The sequence below is a fragment of the Bactrocera oleae genome, chromosome 4 (assembly GCF_042242935.1).
Source record: "Bactrocera oleae isolate idBacOlea1 chromosome 4, idBacOlea1, whole genome shotgun sequence".
NCBI classification, from domain to species: Eukaryota; Metazoa; Arthropoda; class Insecta; order Diptera; family Tephritidae; genus Bactrocera; species Bactrocera oleae.
The window spans coordinates 30,475,510-30,502,510 of NC_091538.1; the positions used below are offsets into that span (position 1 = coordinate 30,475,510).

At 34.4% G+C, this 27,001-nt stretch overlaps 1 protein-coding gene and 1 long non-coding RNA gene across 2 annotated transcripts in view; both read left to right on the forward strand.

The window, feature by feature from the left end:
• The window catches only part of LOC106623136 (uncharacterized), a 34,195-nt gene extending 8,049 nt beyond the window's left edge, over positions 1 to 26,146 (forward strand). The window contains exons 2-3 of the mRNA XM_070108885.1: positions 17,246 to 17,252; positions 25,818 to 26,146. Coding sequence (XP_069964986.1) covers positions 17,246 to 17,252; positions 25,818 to 25,914 — 104 coding nt within the window. The 3' untranslated portion in view covers positions 25,915 to 26,146. The remainder of the gene's footprint in view (positions 1 to 17,245; positions 17,253 to 25,817) is intronic.
• LOC118680232 (uncharacterized) lies at positions 8,456 to 10,046 on the forward strand. Its single transcript, XR_004975727.2, has 2 exons — positions 8,456 to 9,488; positions 9,555 to 10,046. It is a non-coding gene; the product is annotated as an uncharacterized lncRNA (long non-coding RNA).
• Positions 26,147 to 27,001: the final 855 nt, after the last annotated feature.

Sequence of the window (27,001 nt, forward strand, 5' to 3'; positions counted from 1 at the left end):
GGCGCTATAACTAAACGGTTATAGTCTAAGTTTTCTACATGAATATTGTCCAAAAGAGTTTTTTGACCGCCTGGATTTAGCTCTGAAGGTAAAAGACCCGTGGGAATATTATTACCTGAGGGATTATCATGAGAAGTTTGTGCCGCATGAAAAGATTGAACCAATCGGGAATCCTCTGCAGATGCAACAAACGGAACTTCTTCTTGGTCATTAAATTCTGAAATTCAGTTTTCATTAATATGTATATTGTGCTCACGATACAGAGGGGTATTCACTAAGAACTGCAAAGCTTCCATAATCTTTGCGGGGCGTATGGTATTGATCATGTAATCATGATTGTATTCCAAACGCCTTCTTAAGTGAATTTGTATAACATGAGCCTCATCAAAGGACCTTGGTAGAGATGTCACAATATTGTTAACAGAAATTGGTATATTAACAACAGCACCTTTGAGCAAACTCTGACCTTGATATCCTAACGGACGGATTGTCATAAAACTCAATCTAGGCATTATGAGACGTTCCACAATTGGGGTTAAACCTTTCAAACAATCCGGTATTTCAGGAAATTCTAGACGGTTATTTCTTGCGCGAAGTTCTCTATGATCCCTAGTGTTCCTACTTTGTTCATCATAACGTACCTCAGGATTTTCTCGACGAGATCTATGACCTCGAGTATTTCTTATTTGCTCTTCAGAGCGAATTTGTGGATCTTGCCGCCTTGTTCTATGTTGAACAGTATTTGCAACTTGCTCAACAGATCGAACCTCGGGGTCTTCACGCCAAGACCTATGACCTCGAGTATCTCTTATTTGCTCTTCAGAGCGAATTTGGGGATCTTGCCGCCTTGTTCTATGTTGAACAGTATTTGCAACTTGCTCAACAGATTGAACCTCGGGGTGTTCACGCCGAGACCTATGACCTCGAGTATCTCTTACTTGCTCTTCAGAGCGAATTTGCGGATTTTGCCGCCTTGTTCTATGTTGAACAGTATTTGCAGTTTGCTCAACAGATCGAACCTCGGGGTCTTCACGCCGAGATCTATGACCTCGAGTATTTCTTATTTGCTCTTCAGAGCGGATCTTGCCGCCTTGTTCTATGTTGAACAGTATTAGCAACTTGCTCAACAGATCGAACCTCGGGGTCATCACGCCGAGATCTATGACCTCGAGTATTTCTTATTTGCTCTTCAGAGCGAATTTGGGGATCTTGCCGCCTTGTTCTATGTTGAACAGTATTGCAACTTGCTCAACAGATCGAACCTCAAGGTCTTTACGCCGAGATCTATGACCTCGAGTATTTCTTATTTGCTCTTCAGAGCGAATTTGGGGATCTTGCCGCGTTGTTCTATGTTGAACAGTATTTCCAATTTGCTCAACAGATCGAACCTCGGGGTCTTCACGCCAAGACCTATGACCTCGAGTTTCTCTTATTTGCTCTTCAGAACGAATTTGCGGATCTTGCCGCCTTGTTCTAGTTGAACAGTATTTGCAATTTGCTCAACAGATCGAACCTCGGGGTCTTCACGCCGATATCTATGACCTCGAGTATTTCTTATTTGCTCTTCAGAGCGAATTTGGGGATCTTGCCGCCTTGTTCTATGTTGAACAGTATTTGCAACTTGCTCAACAGATCGAACCTCAAGGTCTTTACGCCGAGACCTATGACCTCGAGTATCTCTTATTTGCTCTTCAGAGCGAATTTGCGGATTTTCCCGCCTGGTTCTATGTTGATTTGTATTGATAATTTGTTCGGACAGACGTACATCGGAATCTAATCTACGATTAGCGTGACTTACAGTATTTTGTGACTGCTCACTATCTCTATATAAAGAGTTTGCAAGAAGAACTCTCATACGTCTTCTATTCTGAACAGGACTTAGTAATATAGATTTTATACTTAATCTAGGCATAATTAATTAATAATAAATGGATTAATACATAAAATACTTATAGATAATACTTATATAATTCAGTCCGTCCGGGTGTTAAAAGTTGGATCCTAGGTGCTGCTCTCTTTCACTGTAATTCCTTGTAAGTCCTTGCTATGACTCCTTTTCTGTTCCGTGTATAGGTACTATGGTATACTGGTGCACATATGTATATGTGTTTGCTCGCCACTGTATATAATACGGTTTTGCTCGTCACTGTATATAATAATACTTTAAACATTATATTACTAATACACTAAAATTAGTTTGAATAAAGCACTTTGCTGGTAAAGACATCTAGTGAAACTGAAACTACAAACACAGTGTACTGATATTTATTATACTCTTGCAACATGTTGGTACAGCTTACGTACTTTTGTATACCTATATATTACTTAGCTATTCACTAACATAATAATACATAATATTTAGTTATATTTATATTTTAGAAATTAGTAGTTTATTTCATTGTATTGAAATTAAGTTCTCGGAAAACATTACTTTTGTTCAACAGGGGGATCTATGGTACCTATTTTGAAGGGTCAATTAAGGCCCCATGAAGGCTAAATTAACAATAACTTACATATAGTTAAGTATGGTATACACATATGTAGAGCAGGTATGTAGATTTTCTTCTTTCTGTCTTAATATCTAAACCTTTCATAAGCTGCCAACGGCGCTAGGTAAAAATGTAATTTTCTTGAGTTTACAGTTCACCCCATGACCTTCATATTAAAATGTGTCGCAAAACTGAAATAATAGGCAGTAGCATGTAAACCGATGGGGTCGCAGTTTATCTATAACCACATAAAAAGGGTCTTTAGCCCTTTTGATACTACATTACTAATATTTATTTCATGCAATTTTTTCTAGAAAGATTTTTTTGCTCTATACAAAGTCCAGCACTCTAAGAAACTTTTGCATTTCTGTCTTCTATATTTTGTTATAAGTTCAACACGATGGCTGAGAAAATATACATATCCACTGATTATCACCAAACATTAGAAGAATTATATGTATATAGAAATCTATATCTATCTCGATTAGTTTTGGTGAACAAAATTATACTCTGTTGCAAAATGTTGCCAAGGATAAAAATGTTGCGAAAGAGTTCAACATTCATTATTCGATTATTATTTGGTATCTTATTAACTTATGTTATTGATCATAGATTTATTTTGTGTCAATACAATTTTTTTCTCCGAAATGTTAACTTTTATAAAAAGAAGCTATTTAACTCAAACATGGTATATGTGATATAAACTGAACCAAAGGGGTTAGATTTAATATGTGGGGTATATGAGGTTGCTGTTGTACCAGAGGAGCGGAAATCAGTATATTAGGGTTATAAGATTTAAACAAAGTCTAGACCAATTTCATTCATATGCAGCGATATACATTATTTTTAAGAAAAACTGTCCATTTAATTTTATTAAATTATCTAATTGACGAAAAAAAGTATACCATAAGTAGTACATGTGAGCTGGGAAAATCAAAGACAAGAAAATTCCTCCAATTCCGTATTTTAAAAAATGTTGAATTAAACATCCATTATTAAATGATATCGTGATTAAATTACAATCAAATTTGGTATCTTCTTGACTTATATTAAACGCCATAAACTTAGTCTCAGTTTTATTGCGTGAAGTGAGATATACATAAGTATGAATGTGATATTAACTCCACCAAAGTGTCTAAATTTTATATTATAAGCTTAGGTGGCAAACGTCAACCAGAGAATCGGAATTCATTATATGAAGGTGTGAGGTTTAGACTTAGTATATACTAATTTCATTCTAATTTAGCGTCAAACCACATAATTTTTAAGAAATCTTTTCCACTTAATTTCGTTAAAATATCACGTTGATCAACCGGAACGGTGTAAAGCCAGGTGGAAAGACGGAAATCATATATATATTGGGGATAGAGAAATATATTAATTTTGACATTGTTCAGCTATACTCGAGAACATATTTTGAAGCAATTTTATATATAAAAAAAAATATTAATACTCACTGACCGACATATTCGGCATAAAACTGGTTAGAATCACGAAAAGCATTATAAGTAGTATATGGAATTTGAGGGTAGTATTAACCCGATTTTATTAATTTTTTCCAATACCACATACTACTAACATGCCACAGACTAATAAAATGCTCCCACTGTTTCATTAGGGTACCTCACATACCATCACCAATCAAATGGAGTAAAGTCAGACGAATGTTCGAAAATCCTGATATTAGTTACATGGGGGCTAAGGAAAATTTTCACCCGATTTGATCTTGTTATGAGTAAAACACGCTCTCTTATTTTCATTCAGATAACTCACATGGTCACAAGGTGGCATACTTTAAATGTATTATTCACGCAAAGTTTTACGCTGATATAATCATTGTTGCTTGATTTGCATAGTGGAAAGTGAAAGAATCAAGTGGAATTTAAAATGGTGTCATATGGAAAATAGGCGTGGTTGTAATCCGATTTCGCCCATTTTCGCACCATAATATAGAAATATAAAAAGAATGTTATGTACCAAATTGAAATCGGTTAAAAAGATCCCAAGATATGGGTTTTCACCTAAAAGTAGGCGGTGTCACGCCCACTGTCTAATTTTGAAGGCGGTTCCTATAAAGTCATCTCATACCATCCCTGAGAAATCATACTTATTAAGCTTCCACTTCCACCTTTGCAATTTAGCTTTTGGTTCCTTCAAATTGTGGAGCCATTGTAAAGGTCACTACTTACGACAAATTTTCTACCATATAAATATGGATGAACATATTTTGTTGCCCAAACAATAGCTAGTAACTCATTTCCCGTTGTACAATAATGAACTCGTGTTTATTAGGAGTACGGTTTGCAAAGCAAACAGAATGATCTTGCTGACTCAAAACAGCTCGAAGAGCTACGTTTGATGCGTCGGTGGTTAGAGTAAACTTTCTTTTATAGTCCGGGTATGCCAAAATTGGTCATTTTGTTATAAGATACTTCAGTCTCATCTACAGCGTTTATATGTTTATTCTTCATTAACTACAATTTATTGCCTTGTCCGTGAGACGGTTAGTATTGCAGATGGGCGTAATCGGACCACTGCCACGCCCACAAAACGCCATTAATCAAAAACAAATAAATTGCCATAACTAAGCTCAGGAATAAGATACAAGACTGTTATTTGGTACACAGGATCACTTTGGGGAGGGGCATCTGCAGCAATTTTTTTTTTAAAGTGGGCGTGTCCCGCCTCTAATAGGTTTAATGTGCATATCTAATAAACCGCTAATGCTATAATAACAAAATTCACTGGAAGCAAATGTTCTACCTTCTACCTTCTCTTCTACCTACAGTGTGAAAATAGTTGAAATCGGGTGGCAACTCCGCCCACTGCCCATATAACGGTACTGTTAAAAAACTACTAAAAGCACTATAAATCAAGCACTAAACACGCCAGAGACATTAAATTTTATCTCTGGGATGGTATGAGATGACTTTATAGGAACCGCGTTCAAAATTAGACAGTGGGCGTAGCACCGCCCACTTTTAGGTGAAAACCCATATCTTGTGATCTGCTTAACCGATTTCAACCAAATTTGGTACATAACATTCTTTTTATATTTCTATGTTATGGTGCGAAAATGGGCGAAATCCATCTGATTCTTTCACTTTCCACTATGCATATCAAGCAACAATGATTCTATCGGGGTAAAACTTTGCGTGAATAATACATTTAATGTATGCCACCTTGTGACCAAAAATTGTCTAAATCGAACCAAAACTGTTCAAGCCCCTAAGTACTAAATATGTGGACCCCAGTGCCTATAGTTGACCTTCTACCGAAAATATCAGTCAATCCACAAAGAAATTTCAAACGAGTATACCATTTGACTTTGCGAGAGTATAAAATGTTCGGTTACATCCGAACTTAGCCCTTCCTTACTTGTTTTTGTATATGTTTGATAAATAACATGTGACGTACTTATTTCTGAATAAATAAATTTGATGCCGCAAAAAGTACTGCTATAAAATGTTGCCAATATACGTAACACTTGATTTGGAATGGTCAGTTGTGCGTGGCCGCTGGTGTATATTCCGGGAAAAAAACCATATAGCAGATGCTTTCCCACGTATCGAACTAAAATATTGTTAAGTTGGCGATATTTCATATAATATCGCTACTATTCATCATTCATTTCAGAAAGATAAACGCTTTGAAAGAAGTCAAAATAATTTAGCTATGTCAAGACGATGTTACCATCAGCAAGAAAAAAAAAACAAACAACGGAAAACGACCTATGTACATAAAGAAGTGGATGAAAATTGTAGTAAAGAAGAAATTTAATTCAAAAGAAACACTTTTTGTAAATGATAGCGTTATCTATGGAATGCAAAGAAAATTCGCCGCAGTGAGTGACAAATGTATTGTTCTCATTTCTATGGCAGTTTCCAGTGACAACGACTGTTGCTTTTTAACTCAAGGTTGCCACACTTCAAATACACGCTCGCCATTTGTACAAAACCGACATGTGTTACAGTGAATGTAAGTATGTTTGTTACGCTTTCACACTGTAACAACGTAACCGATCATCATGAAACTTTGTACACATACAGTGCCACATATTAATTTAAACGCAGCATTAATTTTAATTTTGCTTTCTTCTCTTTTTTTTATCAATTAATTACTTAAAACGAATTCAATGTCACATTGCTTGCTAAGATAATGTGAATTTTTTGTAGTACAAAAGCTGGTTTTCGTTGTTATATTTCAATTTCGTTTAATAATGTAAAAAATATGTATATATTCGTTTAACCGCACCATCTTAGTTTTTGATATGCTCATATTTACTAAGTTTTTAATAATAATTTGATCCTTCATTTTAATTAATGACTAAAAATACGAGCTGGCATAGAGTTCACTAAATTTTTTAGTTTCGTATGATCAAAACCTTCCCAAGGTTCTTGAATGCACAACTTAGCTCTAATACAGTCCTATAAACGTATCTTTGGGCTTTTAGATTTTTTGTGATATGTTTCCCACTAGATTCAAATAAGAACTGCATGGAGGCCACTTTATAAGTGCGATATTATGCTCCTCAAAACATTTTAAAGATTCATTAGAAACGTGAACGGCACCGTTATCTTATTGAAAAATTACGTCTTTATCGTTTTTTTTTATCCAAAAATAAAATTGGCACACAAATAGTGAATTCTCCGGTGACAACCAAGCATATTTGAAATTATGTAAAATGGAGAAACCGCTGCCCAAGCCTGTGTTGAAGCTTCTTCACAAACAAACGCCATTAGACTTTGCCCGAAAACACATACAGTGGACAACTGAGTGGGATAATGGCGTTTTCCGATGTAAAAAATTCAATTAAGACTGCCTTGATTTGCGTAACAGCAACATACGCATGTCAAAAAGAAACTTTGGTGGTGCCAGCGTTATGGCGTTTTCATCAAAAGGTAAAGCAAATTTATGCTTCGTACCGCCTAAAATGAAATCAAAACAAGTAAGCAGAGCTAAGGATCACCTCAGGTGTTGGCAAAACTTTATATTAAACAAGTAAGGAAGGGCTAAGTTCGGATGTAACCGAACATTTTATACTCTCGCAAAGTCAAATGGTATACTGGTTTGAGATTTCTTTGTGGATTGACCGATATTTTCGGTAGAAGGTCAACTATAGGCACTGTGGTTCACATATTCAGTACCTAGGGGCTTGAACAGTTTTGGTTCGATTTAGACAATTTTTGGCCACAAGGTGGCATACTTTATTAGCATTATTCACGCAAAGTTTTATCTCGATACAGTCATTGTTGCCTGATTTGCATAGTGGAAAGTCAAAGATACAGATGGAATTAAAAATGGTGTTATATGGGAAGTAGGCGTGGTTGTAATCCGATTTCTCATCTTCACACTATAACATAGAGATATGAAAATAATGTCATGTACTGAATTTGGTTGAAATCAGTTAAGCAGATCCCAAGATATATGTTTTCACTTAAAAGTGGGCGGTGCCACGCCCACTGACTAATATTGAACACGATTCCTATAAAGTTATCTCATACCATCCCAGAGATAAAATTAAATGTCTCTGGCGTGTTTAGTGCTTGATTTATCGCGCTTTTAGTAGTTTTTAACAGTACCGTTATATGGGGAGTGGGCGGAGTTGCCACCCGATTTCACCCATTTTCACACTGTAGGTGTTTAGGTTCTAAAAACATTTGCTTCCAGTGAATTTTGTTATTATAGCATTAGCGGTTTAGGAGATATGCACACTAAACTTATTAGGGGCGGGACCACGCCCACTTTAAAAAAAAATTTTACCTGCAGATGCCCATCCCTATTGTGATCCTGTATACCAAATAAGAGTCTTATATTTTGTTGTGGAGCTTAGTTATGGCGATTTGTTTGTTTTTGAATAATGGCGTTTTGTGGGCGTGGCAGTGGTCCGATTACGCCCATCTGCAATACCAACCGTCTCACGGTACCAAGAAACATATCTACCACGAGCTTGCACGGACAAACGGCCGGACGGACAGATAGTCACCCGAATTTCAACTTGTCTCTTCATCCTGATCATTTATATATACATAACCCTATATCTAACTCGATTAGTTTTAGGTGATACAAACAACCGTTAGGTGAACAAAACTATTATACTCTGTAGCAACAGGTAGGGAGAGTATAAAAATATTGCAAACGAATTCACCATTGATTATTCGACGAAAATGTGAATGGATAACAATCAAATTTGGTATCTTATTACGATACATTATAGGTCAAGTAAGTTTCTTTTATTGTTATATTTTACTTCACGTCTGTTAAAATGATATTAAAACATCTTCAAATGTGATATATGTATGTGATATAAACTCAACCAGAGGCTAAATTTAATATATTGAGATGATGTGGGAAACGTCAACGAGAGGATGGGAACTCATTATATTGGGAATATGAGTTTTATACCTAGGATTACACCAAATGCTTACATATTCAGCGCTAAATCATTAATATAATTTTATACTTTTTAAGAACTATCACACATTTTGACAAAGCTAAACGGTTTAAAGTCAGCTGGAACGTTTGAAACCATCATACAGGGTATATTTGCTTCAGAGAAAGATCTGGGCTTGTTGCATTAACCTTTGGCATTGTTAAGGTATACTCGAGAACATATTTTCAAGCAATTTTCTAAATATATAACTTAAACACTGACCGACATATTCTATATACATTTAACTATATGGGGCTTGCGGAGCCCCCCGATTTTGATAATTTTTAGACTTGAGATGGCATATCTTAAAGGCACTCTTTCTGCAAAGTTTTATTTCAATATATTCATGATTACAAAGAGATAATGAACAATTATTAATTTAAATATATTGTATTGTTAAAAATGTTGTGCAGAACTACCTTCAATTCTTATATGTATGTATAAATATGGTTGTTATTGCTATTTCTTGTAGTGGGAGGAGTAACATACATATGTAAATATGTCCTTTTTACTATATACATGTATATATATTTATATACATATATACGGTGTGTTCAAAGAAAAAGGTGAGATTTTAATTTTTTTGAAAAGTACTTATTTATTCATCAATATCTATTTTGTCCCCTTTATAGTAATCAACCTCGGTTATAATACACTTGTGCCAACACTTTTTCCAATCCTCGAAGTACTTCTGAAATGCGCCTTTCGGTATGGTCATCAGCTCTCAAGAACAATTTTTTTCACTGTTTCGATAGTTTCTTCGCTTGTTGGCGTGGTCGCATTTCCAGGATGCTCATCGTCCTCAACATCTTCTCGGCATTCTGTAAAGCGCGTGTACCACTTATTAACACTTTTTTGAGATAAAGTGGACGCACCGAATGCCATAGTCAACATTTCAAGTGTCTTGGAGCACATTATTATATTTTTAACGCAAAATTTAGTATATATTTTTTGATCCATTTCTTTTAAAAGTCAAAAATCGAAGAGCACACATAAACGTGATAAGATTTCTGTTGTCCAAAACAAACTACTAATTGAAATTGACTTCACGAATAACGTATTTGATTCTTGTTAATACGTAGTTTAATTTTGTTTGAATAAAAAAACTACGGAAAAGTACAGTACCGAGCGGCTTACCGTCTAGTTTATTATTGATTTTTCTACCTATAAAATTACATTTTGCTTAATTTACACGAAGCCGTTGTGATGACTCGACGTTTCTCAACATCGACGACTCGGCATAATAATCAATATGAAATATTCCTTATGTGGTAATATGATCTTAAATGTATATGATAATCAATATGAAATATACATACATATATATATATATACAATATGTATATACCTAACGGTGGCATCGAATTTCATTATGCTATTGCAATAGCATATTACAATGGATAGTGTATATACAAGTTGGTATGATACATATTAATACTTTATAATATACACATACCTATGTATGTTGTTTGTTACAATGTGGATTTATTTAAAAAATACTTTTTACAACTCCCCCAGCGTTACTGTAAGAACTCTCCAGAGTTCTTATATTTACGATTTTTATTTTTGTTGTTTTCTTCTTTGCATTCTTACAAGGATTACTACTAACACCATTACTATGATTATTAATGTTATATTAATATTATATGATAAATTTTTATGGTATTTTATTTCTGAAATTTCTTTTATATTTTCAATATTTTTTATTGCAATATCTTTAAATGTTAATTATAGTGTGTAACTTTGATTTAATTTTTCGACAGGGTATGCGATTGTATCAACATACTCTGTTTTATTTTTATATTCTCATAATAAAATTTCTATTTTACAATTTACAACTTTAATTATATAAGCTAACACATACAAATTGCACATAAATGATATAAAAAACTTGCACTGCACTTATCTTTATCTCTTGTATCGTTGTTTTGTTATTGTATAGAAATTCACAAGTATTTGAAAATTTACAGCTTTTACTAAATTTTATTTATTTTCTTCGCAGCCAAAATAGCTTTCGCCAATCTTGGTAACGAATTTTTATTTTTCACTAATCTGTAATATATTTTTATTTGGCAATGGAGTTATTAACTGAATTTTAGTTTGAATGAAGGTCCTTGGTATCTGAATTGCGAATATTATTGTTTTATTTTTGTATACTACTACTCCTACTCCTGCCAATTTTAATTTATAAAAATCAATTTCGTATATTTCATTTTCTTCCTTAGGTAACATACTGGAATGTACCATATTGTATTTAGCTGCCGCTATATTGTCTTGTAATTCTTGAACTTTAAAGCAGTTAAATTTTTTTTTCTTAAGTGGGCGTGTCCCGCCTCTAATAGGTTTAATGTGTATATCTCCTAAACCGCTAATGCTATAATAACAAAATTCACTGGAAGAAAATTTTTTTAGAACCTCTACGCACAGTGTGAAAATAGTTGAAATCGGGTGGCAACTCTGCCCACTCCCCATATAACGGTACTGTTAAAAACTACTAAAAGCGCGATAAATCAAGCACTAAGCACGCGAGAGACATAAAATTTTATCTCTGTGATGGTATGAGATGACTTTATAGGAACCGCGTTCAAAATTAGATAGTGGGCGTGGCACAGCCCACTTTTAGGTGAAAACCCATATCTTGAGATCTGCTTAAACAATTTCAACAGAATTCGGTACATAATGTTCTTTTTATATATCTATGTCATAGTGCGAAAATGGGCGAAATCGGATTACAACCACGCCTACTTCCCATATAACACCATTTTCAATTCCATCTGATTCTTTCACTTTCCACTATGCATATCAAGCAACAATGATTATATCGGGGAAAAACTTTGCGTGAATAATACGTTTAAAGTATGCCACTTTGTGACTAAAAATTGTCTAAATCGAACCAAAACTGTTCCAGCCCCTAAGTACTAAATATGTGGACCCCAGTGCCTATAGTTGACCTGCTGCCGAAAATATCAGCCAATCCACAAAGAAATCTCAAACGAGTATACCATTTGACTTTGCGAGAGTATAAAATGTTCGGTTACATCCGAACTTAGGCCTTCCTTACTTGTTTTCAATAATTTTCAAATGTTCCACAATGTCTTGCCTGTCATCATCATCCATAATTCCAAACATTCATTTATTAAGCCTCTTTTCTTTCTTTTTTTGATATACCGGGTTATAGATGTAATTGTATATTTCATTATTCATAATTTATTTATTTTCAATATTTAGCTGTCCGTTATTTTTTTTAATCTGGTCAACTATTTCTGTAATTTTGGTTAAATTTCTAATGTGTATAACTGTATTTATTTCATTAACTTTTTCTATGTCCGCCGCTTTGATACATTTGATAGTTGAGTGATACCTATCGTTATTTAACGTTAATTCGCATTCTCATTTCTGTTGATATTTTTCTTCCATGGAGTTTTTGCATCTGAGCTTTTGGGCTATGTGTCAATATAATTTGAATTTTGTATTTATTTACAACTTCTTCTTTAATTGGGAAGTGCTCAAGCAGTTCTTCATCTGTTGAATGAATTGTTTCTGAAAATTCCAGGTTTGAACATTGTCGATACCTTACTTTTATTTTTGGTGAGTTCCCAATTCGACTCAAGAAATCAGCCAGAACATTATTTTTTCCATTTACGTATTCTACAAGTATTTCGAAATTGTATTCCTGCAATTTCAATAACCACCTTTGCTGGCGTTGAGAAAATTCCTTTACTTTATATTTATAAACTAGATATTGGACAATGATCCGTTATTATTTTACCTTTATTGCCATATGTATATGGTCGATGGTTCTTCAAATGTAAAACACTTGCTGTTAAAGAACTGCTCCAATGTCATTATCACCAGCATCATTTGTGATACTTAATTCTTCATCATACTCTGGGAATTTTAAAATTGGGTGAGATGAAATTGCTGCTTTTTAGTCCTCAAAACTTTCAATATATTGTGAGTTTTTGGCATTTATTCTATTGTCTTTTTTCAAATATTTTATCATGGGATAAGCTATTTTTGAATAATCTTTCATGTATTTTCTGTAATATCCTGTTGCTCCTTAAAATCCTTTTAATTGTTTCTTAGTTTTTTATGTTGGTAGTTTTTGAATTGCTACAATTTTATCTGGATTAGGTTTGATGCCGTCTTTTGTTAATATGTGTCCTAAAAATTTAGTTTCTCTTTGAAGAAAACTGCATTTATCTGCCTCTATTTTTAATTTGTTTTTTTTTTTTTTTGTTAAAATAAAAAACGCCATTAATCAAAAACAAATTAATTGACATAACTAGGCTCCACAATAAGAAACAGGACTGTTATTTGGTATACAAGATCACATTAGGGAGGGGCATCTGCAGTTAAGTTTTGTTTAAAGTGGGCGTGGTTCGCCCCCAATAGGTTTAATGTGAATATATGCTAAACCGCTAAAGCTATAATAACAAAATTCACTGAAAACGAACGTTTTTAGCACCTCTATCGACAGTGAAAATGGGTGAAATCGGGTGACAACACCGCCCACCTCCCATATAACGGTACTGTTAAGAACTACTAAAAGCGCGATAAATCAAGCACTTAACACGCCAGAGTCATTGAATGTTAACTCAGGGATGGTATGAGATGACTTTATAGGAACCGTGTTCAAAATAAGACAGTGGGCGTGGCACCGCCTACTTTACGGTGAAAACCCATATCATGAGATCTGCTTAACCTATTTTATCCAAATTCGGTATTCTTTCATATCTCTATGTTATAGTGTGAAAATGAGAAATCGGACTACAACCACGCCTATTTCCCATATAAAACCATTTTCATATAATAAAATAAATAAATGAAACTCTCGATAATAGTATGTTTGTGTCAAACAAAGGGTTGAATCGGATCAATACTTCCAATAGCCCTCATATACCTAATATAAATATTTTTGAACTTCCGCGTGTTTTACTTATAACAAGGTCTTTTTGTGTCTAAAATGGATGAAATCGGGTGAAAATTTTACCTGGCCCCCATGTAACTAATATCAGGACTTTCGAAGATTCGTCTGACTATTCCATTTGATTGGTGACGATATGTGAGGTACCTTAATGAAGCGTGGGAGCATTTTATTAGTCTGTGGCATGTTATGGTATATGGTATTGGCAAAAATTGATAAAATCGGGTTAATACTACCATCAACTTCCATATACTACTTATAATGCTTTTCGTTATTCCAACCAGTTTTATGCCGAATATGTCGGTCAGTGAGTATTAATACTTTTTATACTCTCGCAACCTGTTGCTACAGAGTATAATAGTTTTGTTCACCTAACGGTTGTTTGTATCACCTAAAACTAATCGAGTTAGATATAGGGTTATGTATATATAAATGATCAGGATGAAGAGACGAGTTGAAATCCGGGGACTGTCTGTCCGTCCGTCCGTGCAAGCTCTAACTTGAGTAAAAATTGAGATATCTTTATGAAATTTGGTAGACATGTTTCTTGGTACCGTGAGACGGTTGGTATTGCAGCAGGGCGTAATCGGACCACTGCCACGCCCACAAAACGCCATTAATCATAAATAAATAAATTACCATAACTTAGCTCCGCAATAAGCTACAAGACTGTTGTTTGGTACACCGGATCGCATTAAGGAGGGGCATCTGCAGTAAAAAAAAAGTTTTTAAGTGGGCGTGGTCCCGCCCCTAATAGGTTTAATGTGCATAATTCCTAAACCGCTAATGCTATAATAACAAAATTCACTCGAAGAAAATTTTTTTAGAACCTCTACCCACAGTGTGAAAATAGTTGAAATCGGGTGGCAACTCCTCCCACTCCCCATATAACGATACTGTTAAAAACTACTAAAAGCGCGATAAATCAAGCACTAAACACGCCAGAGACATTAAATTTTATCTCTGGGATAGTATGAGATGACTTTATAGGAACCGCGTTCAAAAGTAGTCAGTGGGCGTGGCACCGCCCACTTAACGGTGAAAACCCATATCTTGGGATCTGCTTAACCGATTTCAGCCAAATTCGGTGTATAACGTTCTTTTCATATTTCTATGTCATAGATTAAGATTCATAGATAGATGAAATCTAACTCCTTTGGTTCAGTTTATATCATATATATCATGTTTGAGTTAAATAGTTTTTTTTATTAAAGTTAACATTTCGGAGAAAAAAAAAGTATTGACACTATATATATCTATGATCAATAACATAAGTTAATAAGATACCAAATAATAATCGAATAATGAATGTTGAACTCTTTCGCAACATTTTTATGCTTTGGCAACATTTTGCAACAGAGTATAGTTTTGTCCACCAAACGGTTGTTTGCATCACCTAAAACTAATCGAGATAGATATAGATTTCTATATACATATAATTCTTCTAATGTTTGGTGATAATCAGTGGATATGTATATTTTCTCAGCCATCATGTTGAACTTATAACAAAATATAGAAGGCAGAATTGCAAAAAAGTTTCTTAGAGTGCTGGACTTTGTATAAAGCAAAAATATCTTTTTAGAAAACATCGCATGAAATAAATATTAGTAGTGTAGTATCAAAAGGGCTAAAGACCCCTTTTATGTGGTTATAGATAAACTGCGACCCCATCGGTTTAAATTGTACTGTCTATTATTTCAGTTTTACGTCACATTTTAATATGAAGGTCATGAGGTGAACTGTAAACGCAAGAAAATAACATTTTTACCCAGCGCCGTTGGCAGCTTATGAAAGGTTTAGATATTAAGACAGAAAGAAGAAAATCTACATACCTGCTCTACATATGTGTATACCATACTTAATTATATGTAAGTTATTGTTACTTTAGCCTTCATGGGCAGACCCTTCAAAATAGGTACTGTTGTAAAAGTGTTAGACAAACGCAATTTAAGGAGGTGTTCACCGAGCACTTAATTTCAATACAATGAAATAAATACTAATTTCTAAAATATAAGTATAACTAAATATTATGTATTATTATGTTAGTGAATATCTAAAATATATATATAGGTATACAAAACGTATACAAAACGTAAGCTGTGTGTACAAATATATACCATAACAAAACTTTTAGACTCTGTAGCAACATGTTGCAAGAGTATAATAAATATCAGTACACTGTGTTTGTAGTTTCAGTTACACTAGATTTCTTAACCAGCAAAGTGCTTAGTGCTTAATACTTATGTATGTGCACACATTTACACCAGTATATTCAACCTATACACCGAACAGGAAAGGAGTCATAGCAAGGACTCAATTACAGTGAAAGAGAGCAGCACCTAGAATCCAACTTTTCACACCCGGACAGACGGAATTATATAAGTAATATGTTGTGGTAAACCATTTATTATTTATTAATTATGCCTAAATTAAGTAGAAGGTCTGTAGTACTAAGTCGTCTTCAGAATAGAAGACGTATGAGAGATTTTCGTGCAAACTTTTTATATAGAGATAGTGAGCAGTCACAAGATACTGTAAATCACGCTAATCGCAGATTAAATTCCGATATACGTCTGTCTGAACAAGTTATCAATACAAATCGACATAGGACCAGGCTGAAAAATCTCGAGGTACGGTCTTTTTAACAAAATTTAAATACTGTTTAACATAAAACAAAGTGACAACATCCACAAATTTTGAAGATCAAATAAGAAATACTCGAGGTAATTGATCTCGGCGCAAAGACCCCGAGGTACGACATGTTGAGCAAGTTTTAAATACTGTTCAACATAGAACAAGGCGGCAAGATCCACAAATTCGCTCTGAAGAGCAAATAAGTGTTTAAATGAGATAAGCCACCCCTACATATACACACCACACCTGAGAACACCACCACACTCAGCAAGATGTCACCACACGACGACACCCCACACCGCCAAGCAACAAAAAGGATGGTCAGAGGATCAACATTCATTACGAACGCGATCCAGCGCGCTACCCGCATTCGCAAAACACATTCGTCTCGTTGCCAGACCTGAGCGCCAAGTCAATATTCGATACAAAAGCGATTAAGCGCGCTACTTCTGTTTTCGTTTATACGAGAGCTCCTGCGCGCAACTTCATTTGATCAACACCGCTCCGTATCCTTCTGCGATACTTCAACGGTCCTGACGCGTATTTTGAATCAGTTGTTTCATCGCATCCCCAATTATTTCACTCATCATCGAATCTGCACGAACTGCTGCGCTTAAGTTAATTAAATAAGTGCCACCTACATTCCAGCGCTCTACTCTATATCATAGATCTCGTCGAGAAAATCCCGAGGTACGTTATGATGAGCAAAGTAGGAACACTAGGGAACTTTGCGAAAGAAATCCTGAGTATAGGAATTTTAAGCGCATTCGTGATCAAATGCAAAGAGAACATGCAAGAAGAAATCCTAAAAGAAGGAGAGAGGGGCGTGATAGAAAAACGCAACCACGACATCTTAGTATAAAGGGTATGATTGAAGAAATTTTGAATCAGGGACGTCTTAGACACAGTCAAGTTTGCCTTCGTAGAAATAACCCGGTCAATTGAAAACGAAAGGCAGTCCCAGCGAATCCGATTACCGAGAGAAAATAACAGATTTCAAAAACATTTATTTCCAAAATATTAGGTAAAGTAAAAAGTTCGTTCGGTTTTTATCTAAGAGATGGCATTATTGTTCATAGTCTTAGTGTTACGTGTCGCATCTTGTCATACTATACGGCGCTAAAAACGTGTTTATTCGCGCTAAAAGTTTGTCTTTGACAGTTTTTCGATTGATTGACTAAGTACGTTATGAGCGCTCGTCAAAAATGGAAACCAGCAAAGAGGAAATTCGCTATATTTTACAATTTTTCTTCGATCAAGGCGAAAGAGCTGCCAAAGCGGCTGAAAAAATTAATGTGTAGCAGTGTAAAAGTGGTTTGCTAGGTAATTTCGATGTCAAAGATGCACCACGCGTCGGGGGGCCTGTCGTCGAAAATTGCGATAAAATCATGGAAATAGTGAAAACAGACTGTCTCTTATTTAATTGCTGAGAAACTAAAGATAAGCCAGAAAACCGTTTGGAATCATTTGCATAATCTTGGATTCAAAAAGAAGCTCGATGTTTGGGTGCCACACGAACTAACGCAAAAAAACATGATGGGCCGAATTTCCATCTACGAATCGCTGCTGAATCGCAACAAAATCGACCCGTTTCTGAGGCGGATTGTGACTGGCGATGAAAAATGGGTCACTTACGACAACATCGAGCGCAAACGGTCGTGGACAAAGCTCGGGGAAGCGGCCCAGACGGTTGCTTGATGGCCAGGAAGGTTGTGCTGTGTGTTTGGTGGGATTGACAAGGAATCATCTACTACGAGCTGCTCCCCTATGGTCAAACGCTCAATTCGGCCCTCTACTGCCAACAATTGGTCCACTTGAAGGCAGCACTCATCCAGAAGAGGCCATCTTTGATCGACAGAGGCCGAATTGTGTTCCATCAGGACAACGCCAGGCCACACATGTCTTTGGTGACGCGCCAGAAGCTCCAGGAGCTCGGATGGGAGGTTCTAACGCACCTACCTTATAGTCCGGACCTGGCACCAAGTGATTACCGTCTTTTCCTGTCCATGGCGAACGCTCTTAATGGTGAGAAGTTGGCCTCAAGAGAGGCCTGTGAAAATTGGCTCCCCGAGTTTTTTGCTATACATTGGAGGCTTAATTGAAAAACACTTCGGCAGCTTGGGAATGGTGGAGTCATCTGATGACGCAACTCACGTTACAACATATGTGCCCAATTATCACAAAAACAAAATATCGATAATAGAATGTACATAGCCCGCGAAAAGTCAAAATTCACATTTTCCTTTGAGCACACCTCGTACACAAGGTGTATATGTATAGTATAGGAGGAGGAGACTTATAGTTTTCGATACATTCGCATTTTAAGTCCAAAACACTTATATTATTCAATATTTACTAACACATCACTAAATAGTTTTTACACATTTATTTAATACTAGAGGACCCCGTCTCGCTGTGGCTAAGGTATACATTAATTACATATTATTCAATACAGTAAAATTGTTTGATTTGCTCTTATATATCTTTGCCTTGCAGTATTTCGAGTTTTGCGATCTAAGTTTGTACGTCTGCTTGGTGGCACTTTTAAAAACGAAAATCCAACTGAAAATAAAAAATTACTTTCTTATATTTTCTGTTTAACCATGTATACGAAATTTTAATATTGTGTAGTCATCAAAAGTTACTAAAAATCGATATCAAGCTGTGAACTTACCGTGATTTACAAACACTTATTAGCAAACAACAAACTTCTTAGTCTTTAAAACAAAACAAACGTCAGATTACCACAGATTACTAAATAGGTTATGCGAACTTGTATACTGCGTACTGATATCTAACTCATTGTATACATATTATATTATTATTAAATACTTACATTAAAATGAAATCATCACTGGTATTATTAATATTACCGTCAAAGTCGCTACATTTAATTGTGGCGAGTAATTTTCAAAAATTAGTAAATTGGTGCGATAGAATTTATTTAGTAACCACGTTTCTGAACAAACGATGCTCTTTCAATATAGTCTATGGCTGTGAATGGCGATGACATTCGTTACGCGCGTTTTTTAAAATATGTAAAATTAAATGTATTTTTTCAATCTTTCTGAGACATTTTCTTAATATTTTTCTTCTACAGAGTACTAGAAAACTTCAAAAAAAAAAAACAGTCAAATCATTCTAGCCGTTCTCAAGTTATGGCGTGACAACGGGAAACGGGTTTCATTTTTATATATATAGATTAAATAGTGCACAAATAGTTTAAATCGTTATGAAAATTTCTTTAAATTTGACTTAATTACACAATAACAAAAGAGTTGCATGCAAGCAAATAAAAATGTGTTATCATATCCATAGTTTGCAAACGAACAAAATGAGAAAGATAAAACTGCAAATTTAAGAAACAAATAATTAAAATATATTATATCGAACATAAATTAATTTTTATTACTAAATTCATTTACAATTGCTCCTCCATCTGAGCGCGCAGTCAAAGTTTTTATTTTGCGTTTGTTATGCTAGTGATGCTCAGCAGATTGGCAACAATTTACCGTTGGAACGTAAACGAACACACCCCTACTTTCGGCATTGCCAGCCTTCGGTCGCGCTTTAAACAAATAACCCCCGCCGAACTATTTTCTGCATTGATGGACTTCGCCCACTGTGCAAAAAAATTACCGTGGTCGTATTTATCAAAAGGTGGGAAAGATTTTACTTACACTTACCCATGACATTTATAGATTAAGTATTTGCGTTATAATCATTCTCTTTTTTTTTATTTTGGTTTTGTTTATTTGTTGTTTGTAAACTTTTTGTTATTGTATAAATAGGTTAAATTTAAGTTACGATTTAAAACTATTTGTGCACTATTAAATATTAAATACATGTGCAAAAACTATTTAGTGGTTGTTAGTGGATATAATATTGAATAATATAAGTGGAAAATTCATATCATAGATAAATTACATATTATATAAGTCTCCTGCGGCTATACTTGTATGTACTATATATTCTTAATATAAATAACATCTACTATCAATGCATACTCATTTTAACTCCGAATCCGAGGGATGATATTCTTAAATTTACCCATACATAATAAGGATTACCGCACCTACAAATTTTGCAAACAAACACAAATAAATAGTTGTGCATAATGTATAATATAAAATGTTTAAGTTTTTGTTGTTGTAGTTGCGGTTTTAGCGGTTATTTAATCCCTATTTTAATATTAATGTCATCGGATCTATACTCTTTTGTCCAGTGAATATAGTCGCTCTGGATTTTGTGGTAGAAAGAGTTAGGCTTCTTGAAGAGAAAAAGCGGAAAAGTTCGAGGAAATAGACGTTCACGCATGTCAACGATTCCAGTGTTCGAAATATGTGGGATCCATCTGATGAAAGAGGGTGTTTCGAATTAAACAATAGCAGGGAGTGGACGCCACCCTTCGGAACCACCTGTTTCGATCGAGATAATTATTGACAGTTGTTCTGATGCGATAAATCGACAGGTTATATAATTTATGAGGCCACCACTAGCGATGGTAATATCAGGCGAGGCATTACAAGTGCTCATAATGCTGGTGGTCGTCATTCATTGTGCAAAATGTCTAATTGTCGGATGTCACCAGCCCCATCCTCTCACGTTCATTTAACAAGTAAAAATGCTAAAGATTGTAGCGTGCATTGTAGTCGTCTAATACCAATCGGGTAGTATCCTGTTGGCGAACATGTAACTGGACGGATGCATATATTATATCTTTGGATCTCGACAACACCTGACCGGATAGCTATGCCCTGATATTCTAATGTAGTATCCCCGGGGTCGATGTCGCCATTGATTAGACAATATTGCACAATGTTGTGCGGAATGAGAGCAAACTCGCCACCATTATCTAGCTCGCGACTGTTACGTTACTCTTTAAAACAAGCAGGACTTAGAAGAGTAGAGCAGCTTGGTCTCTTGGATTGAAGCTATAGATACGCCTTCCCTTCTCAAAAAAATCGTGTATCTCCTCGATCTTGCTCTGGAGTCCGTTATTGCAGATAAATCGTATACGTTTTATGTGTGGAGGTGGAGGACTGTTGTTGGCTATTCGATTAGAGTGGCGGCACAGTGCGCGAAATAGGTGCAATTTGAACAGCCGTGCAGGCTAAGGTCGAAGCTGTGCGTTGACAGCATGTAGTGCACTCCCTATGTATCGTAACACCTGAACAGTTCTTAAGATGGCTCCATCCATTGCATGTATTGAATCTAACCCATATGGAATTTGGATGGAGCTTTTTTCGTAAACGCAGCAAAAAAATTCCTCCTGGCCCGGGTTAAACTCAATTTTAGCATGGATCAGGAGAATACGGAGGAACCCTGCTTCAATTTGTTGCTCCAAAGACGATATACTTACCGATCCAAACTGTGTTAGCTCGCCGAAATAATAGTCTTTGGTCGGATTAAACCAACCCAAACCAATCCCGGTAACATCGTACCAGCTGTTGTCGGTTCTATATTGTTGTATAATATTTTTTTATTTTTTTTATTCGTTTGTAAACGCTCAAGCACTAATAAAACTGTGTCAACCTCTAGCTGCTGAAAATAAAACCGAGCTGGGTGAAGAAATATTCAACGCTGTAAACCAATACAAGCATATTCAAACCATTCACTCATCTACAGAATACAAACCCGAAGAAGTATTTTATAATAGAGAAAAATATCTTGAAATAAGAGATATTTTAAATGAAAAACAAGATAAACCTTTTCGATACCACAACAAAAAGAGGCAAACAATTACTTATAAAACAGGTGAAACAGTTTATGTGAAAGCAGATAGAAGAAATAATTTAGCACAATAATTTAATAAACCTAAAGTAAAAGAAGATCGTGGGGACACAATCTTAACAGATAAAGGAAAAATTATACAGAAAGATAGTATTAGGATACAAACAACATTTGTACATGTGACAAAATAACAAATTTAAATAACATGAAATACGTATTAACAGAAACGAAACCAGCTTTCTTATTTGAAAATACAGCATATCTCTATCATGTAGCCCACCTAACTACAATACTAACACCGTACGAAAAAATAATAAGAAACATTTATAATATAAATGAAAATCAAGAAGACGCATAATTAATAAATACGTTAGAAACTTTAAAATCTCAACTGATACCTCTTTCACATAAAGTAAAAAGAGCATTAAATTTCTTAGGTTCAATTTTAAAGTTTATAACAGGAACACCAGATCATGATAATCTAATAATAAAATCAGGATTAAACCAATTAATTGAAAATAATACCATCAAAGAAAAACTAACTCACAATTTGAAAAGATACTTAAGACTAGATCCTAAATCTATAAATGAAAAATAATATTAAATGTGGTATATCAAGAACTTGTTACCATAACAAATACAGTTAATTTTGCAAATTAATGGAAACTTTTATTCCGGCACTTAAAATTTAAACGATGTTAAAGAAATAATAATTAATGAAGAAATTGACACACCTATAATAAATATATTAGAACATGCAGATATACATATCTGTATGTACCAAAATTCAGTAGTAACTATTTATAAATATCCACTCATTACAAAGAAATGTAAACTATATAATATTACATTATTATTCCTTATTGGATAATATTCGACCGAATAGACCATGTCCAGCAGGCAGTGAAAGAAATATAGTGGCCGTAGCTGAGAGTGTACACGAAGACGAAGTAGAGTTCGGCGTCGTTTGTAACAACTCGGACTGACGTATGAAACGACTCGGAGCATTTTACATCGAAATCTTGAATTGAAAGCGTACAAAATACAGTTGTGCAAGAACTGAAGCCGCTCGACGTTCCCAAGCGACATCGCTTCGCTCTATAGGCTATTGAAAAGTTCCAAGAAGATTCGACATTTTCGAGCCAAATTTTTTTAAGCGATGAGGCCCACTTCTGGTTCAATGGGTATGTAAATAAGCAAAATTGCCGCATTAGGGACGAAGAGCAACCTGAAGAGATTCAAGGGCTGCCATTTCATCAAGAAAAACAACGGTTTGGTGTGATTTGTGGGCCGATGGATTTTTGGGTCCATATTTCTTCAAAAACAATGTCTGTGAAAGCGTACCCGTCAATGGCGACCGTTATCGCGCCTTGATAACCGACTATTTCCTGCCTGAAATTGAAGATCGTGATCTCAGCGATATTTAGTTTCAACATGACGGCGCCACTTTCCACACATCGCATTAATCAGTGGATTTATTGAGGGAACACGTCGGATTGGCCACCAAGATCGTGTGATATCACACCGTTCGACTTTTTCCTGTGGGAATATGTAAAGTCTAAAGTCTATGCGGACAGTCGAAATGCTCAAACGAGTCATCGAAAATTGTACTCAACGAATGGACCATCTGAGACCAAGCCTCTACCAACATTTGAAAAAGATAAACTTCAAAAAATAAATTACAAAGAATGTTCTTTCGAACGATAATAAACATTCTCTATTAAATTTTAATTTTCTGTGTTTTTTCTTTAAAAAAAGTAGGAAACCTCGAAATGGATCACCCTTTAATATCAGTTGATGAAGTTTTATTCATCAAAGTTTTTTTTTTTTGTTATGTTTATTTGATTAAAATGAATAAACTTAATCACTACAATAAACAATAGTACAACGATAATATATACGTACAGTGTCTCTAGACGAACTCTCGAGTACTTCGATATCAATAATTATTAACATTTTATTTACTAATGATATTATTTATATCCTTAAATATAACTTAGTAGATATACAGTATATATTTGTATTTGTTTGCAAGGAAAAATTAAAATATAACGATGCATAGAAATTTTTATAATATAAAATGATTAATAGAAGAACAAGAAATCAGCCCAGTTGCGTCAGGGAGTTAATTCGTTTTCATTATCATTTAATAGCCACCAGCAGTTCTACTTCGTCAAAGTGGTTTCAGTTTTGTCTCTAAACGAGATGTATGTGTCGAATCGTTTGTACTAATCGTAACTACTTTATTGTTAGCTCTTCTAAGTATGTGTCTTTGTTTTGTATTAAACCATTTTTGTCCAAGTAGAGAACGGATTCTGATAGTGCAAATTTGAAATAGTAGGGAAATAGTAGGAAACCTCAAACCTTCTAATATCAGTTTATGAAGTTTATGACACATAATTAAGCAAATAATTAACAATGAAAACTATAGAAAATATGATACTTTTTTTTGAAAAAGTGAATAAATATTAAAAATGATTATGGCTGATTTGCATAAATTTTTGTTTGGCTTGTCAGTTCATATTTCACAAATATGCGAAAAAATCATAGGGATGTCACAATAAACGCTTTGCTCTCACGGCTTCTCTCTGATATTTAATATTGCGTGTATTATTATTTCCATCTTAACAGATTCAGAAAACTAATATACATATTTCAAAAATGTATTGCGATCCAATTGAAAAATAATACAATAGAAAAAAAAAATGGCGTTTCATCATACAGTGTGAGAATGGATGCAACGGATAATAACCACACCCATCTCTTATAAATAGTATATGGGACTACTAAATGTTCGTTAACTTGCTTGGGAAAATAGAGAGAGCAGACAGATTTTCTTTAAATATGTGAAATATCTATATGAAATTCAGAGGAATTTTTTTTCTTGATTTTTAAACTTTCGGTTGCTTTTATATCGTATAAAATATAACATTTAATGTGTAAGATATTTTGCCAAAATTATGCGAACATATAATTTAAGATATACTATAGCTTATTGCGGAAAATTTGTGAAATCGTTCCATAAATTACCCCAGCTCCTATATTTTCTAATTATTATGGATTTTATGTCAAGTATAAAGGCCGAATGTGTGAATTAATAAAATTTTATTTCGGGATATTATGAAGCATGCTTTAGTTGAATACGAAAATAAATGCAATCAGTTGAATTTTCTCTCATAAAATATAGAGTTATATTATATTTTCCCCCTTTTGTTGATTTTATATCGCCGAATATTTCGATTAGCTTTATTCGGTAGTTAAAATTAGGAATAGCGGTATGCATTTTCCAACAATGCTAATATGAGAAATATAATGATAATTGTTAAGATAGGTTCATTTTAATATAAATATTTCGGACATACACATAAGTGTGTAGTAAGTGAGTCTATGAATTGTGGCATTGGCTAATCCGAAATTCCAATTATGATTGCAATCTATACACTATTACATCGAATATAATTTTCGGCCGCACCTGAACTTAGCTCTTTCGTAGCTTTTTACTATAAAGTTTTCCTAAATATTTTCCTTAATTTCACTCTTTTTTATGTGTTTTATTAAACTTTAATTTAATTTTTTCATAGGAGGGTGTTACACGCATTAGTGCAGCTATCGAAGACTGGGAATTGCCAAAACGTTATGCGCGTAAACCTATTGACCAGATTGAAATGGAATATATTAATAACGGTGGAACTATTTAAATTTGTTTCGTAAAAATGGAAACCTAGATGAACAACAACTTTTGCATACTTTTCTTAACAAACATATTAAGGAATGTGGTCTCGCAGTCGTACTAAATTTGTATATTATATGAAAAATTGGTTAACATGTAATTTGGAACTAGGTACAGATTTGTTTAAAGATAAACAATTGCATATTTGTATGTATTTATGCAATATTTACGCGAATAAAACATGTGATTAACTTAAAAAAGATGTATGTATTATATAAATATATTCTTATTATGTATTGATTGATATTAAAATCTAGTTGGTGTAATTGATATATACTCAACCGAAGAAAGTAAATTTTATATAACGAGGAATGTGATATGATAGGAAAACGTCAACTAGAGGATCGGTATTCGTTATGTTGAGATCAACTCCATTTATATATATTGCTAAACCATTAATATACTTTTATAATTAAAAAAAAAACTTGTTTATATCGATTTTAAATGTCATTAATCCCCCCTCTTCACATTGAGATTTTTGGAATGGGCTTATTGCATATACCTTTTATAATGCTCAGGTATACTCGCATACATATTTTCAAGCATTTTTATAAATAAATAACTGACACACTGAACGACTTATTTGGCATAAGGCTTTTTTTTTTATATTAGGGGGAAGCATCGAAAGCCGGAGTGCGCTTTAATTCGCTAAATCTAACCTACTACCATCTCATATCTCTCTTAATTAAGTATTACTTTGTGGGAGTGACAAGACATTTTAAGTCTCCTCTATGGTACGGACAGACGCCTTATCTGCGTATGTCTCAGTTTTGCCATGATTGAGGCTGCAGCTTCGCTGACAGCTTTCCAGTTCTCAGTGGACTGACACGTGAGTGTCGTCAAATTTTTCACCGTTAAACTATCACAGAGTGTAATTTTTAGTTTTTTCCTTGTAATTAAATAGCGGGGGCAATAAAATAATACATGTTCAGAGCCTTATATGCGCTCTGTACACGTCGAACAATTCGGACTTGTATCATGATGGAATCTATACAGGTAGCTTCTAAAGCACCCATGTCCACTTAATATTTGGGTCAATTGAAAATCCAGGTCCC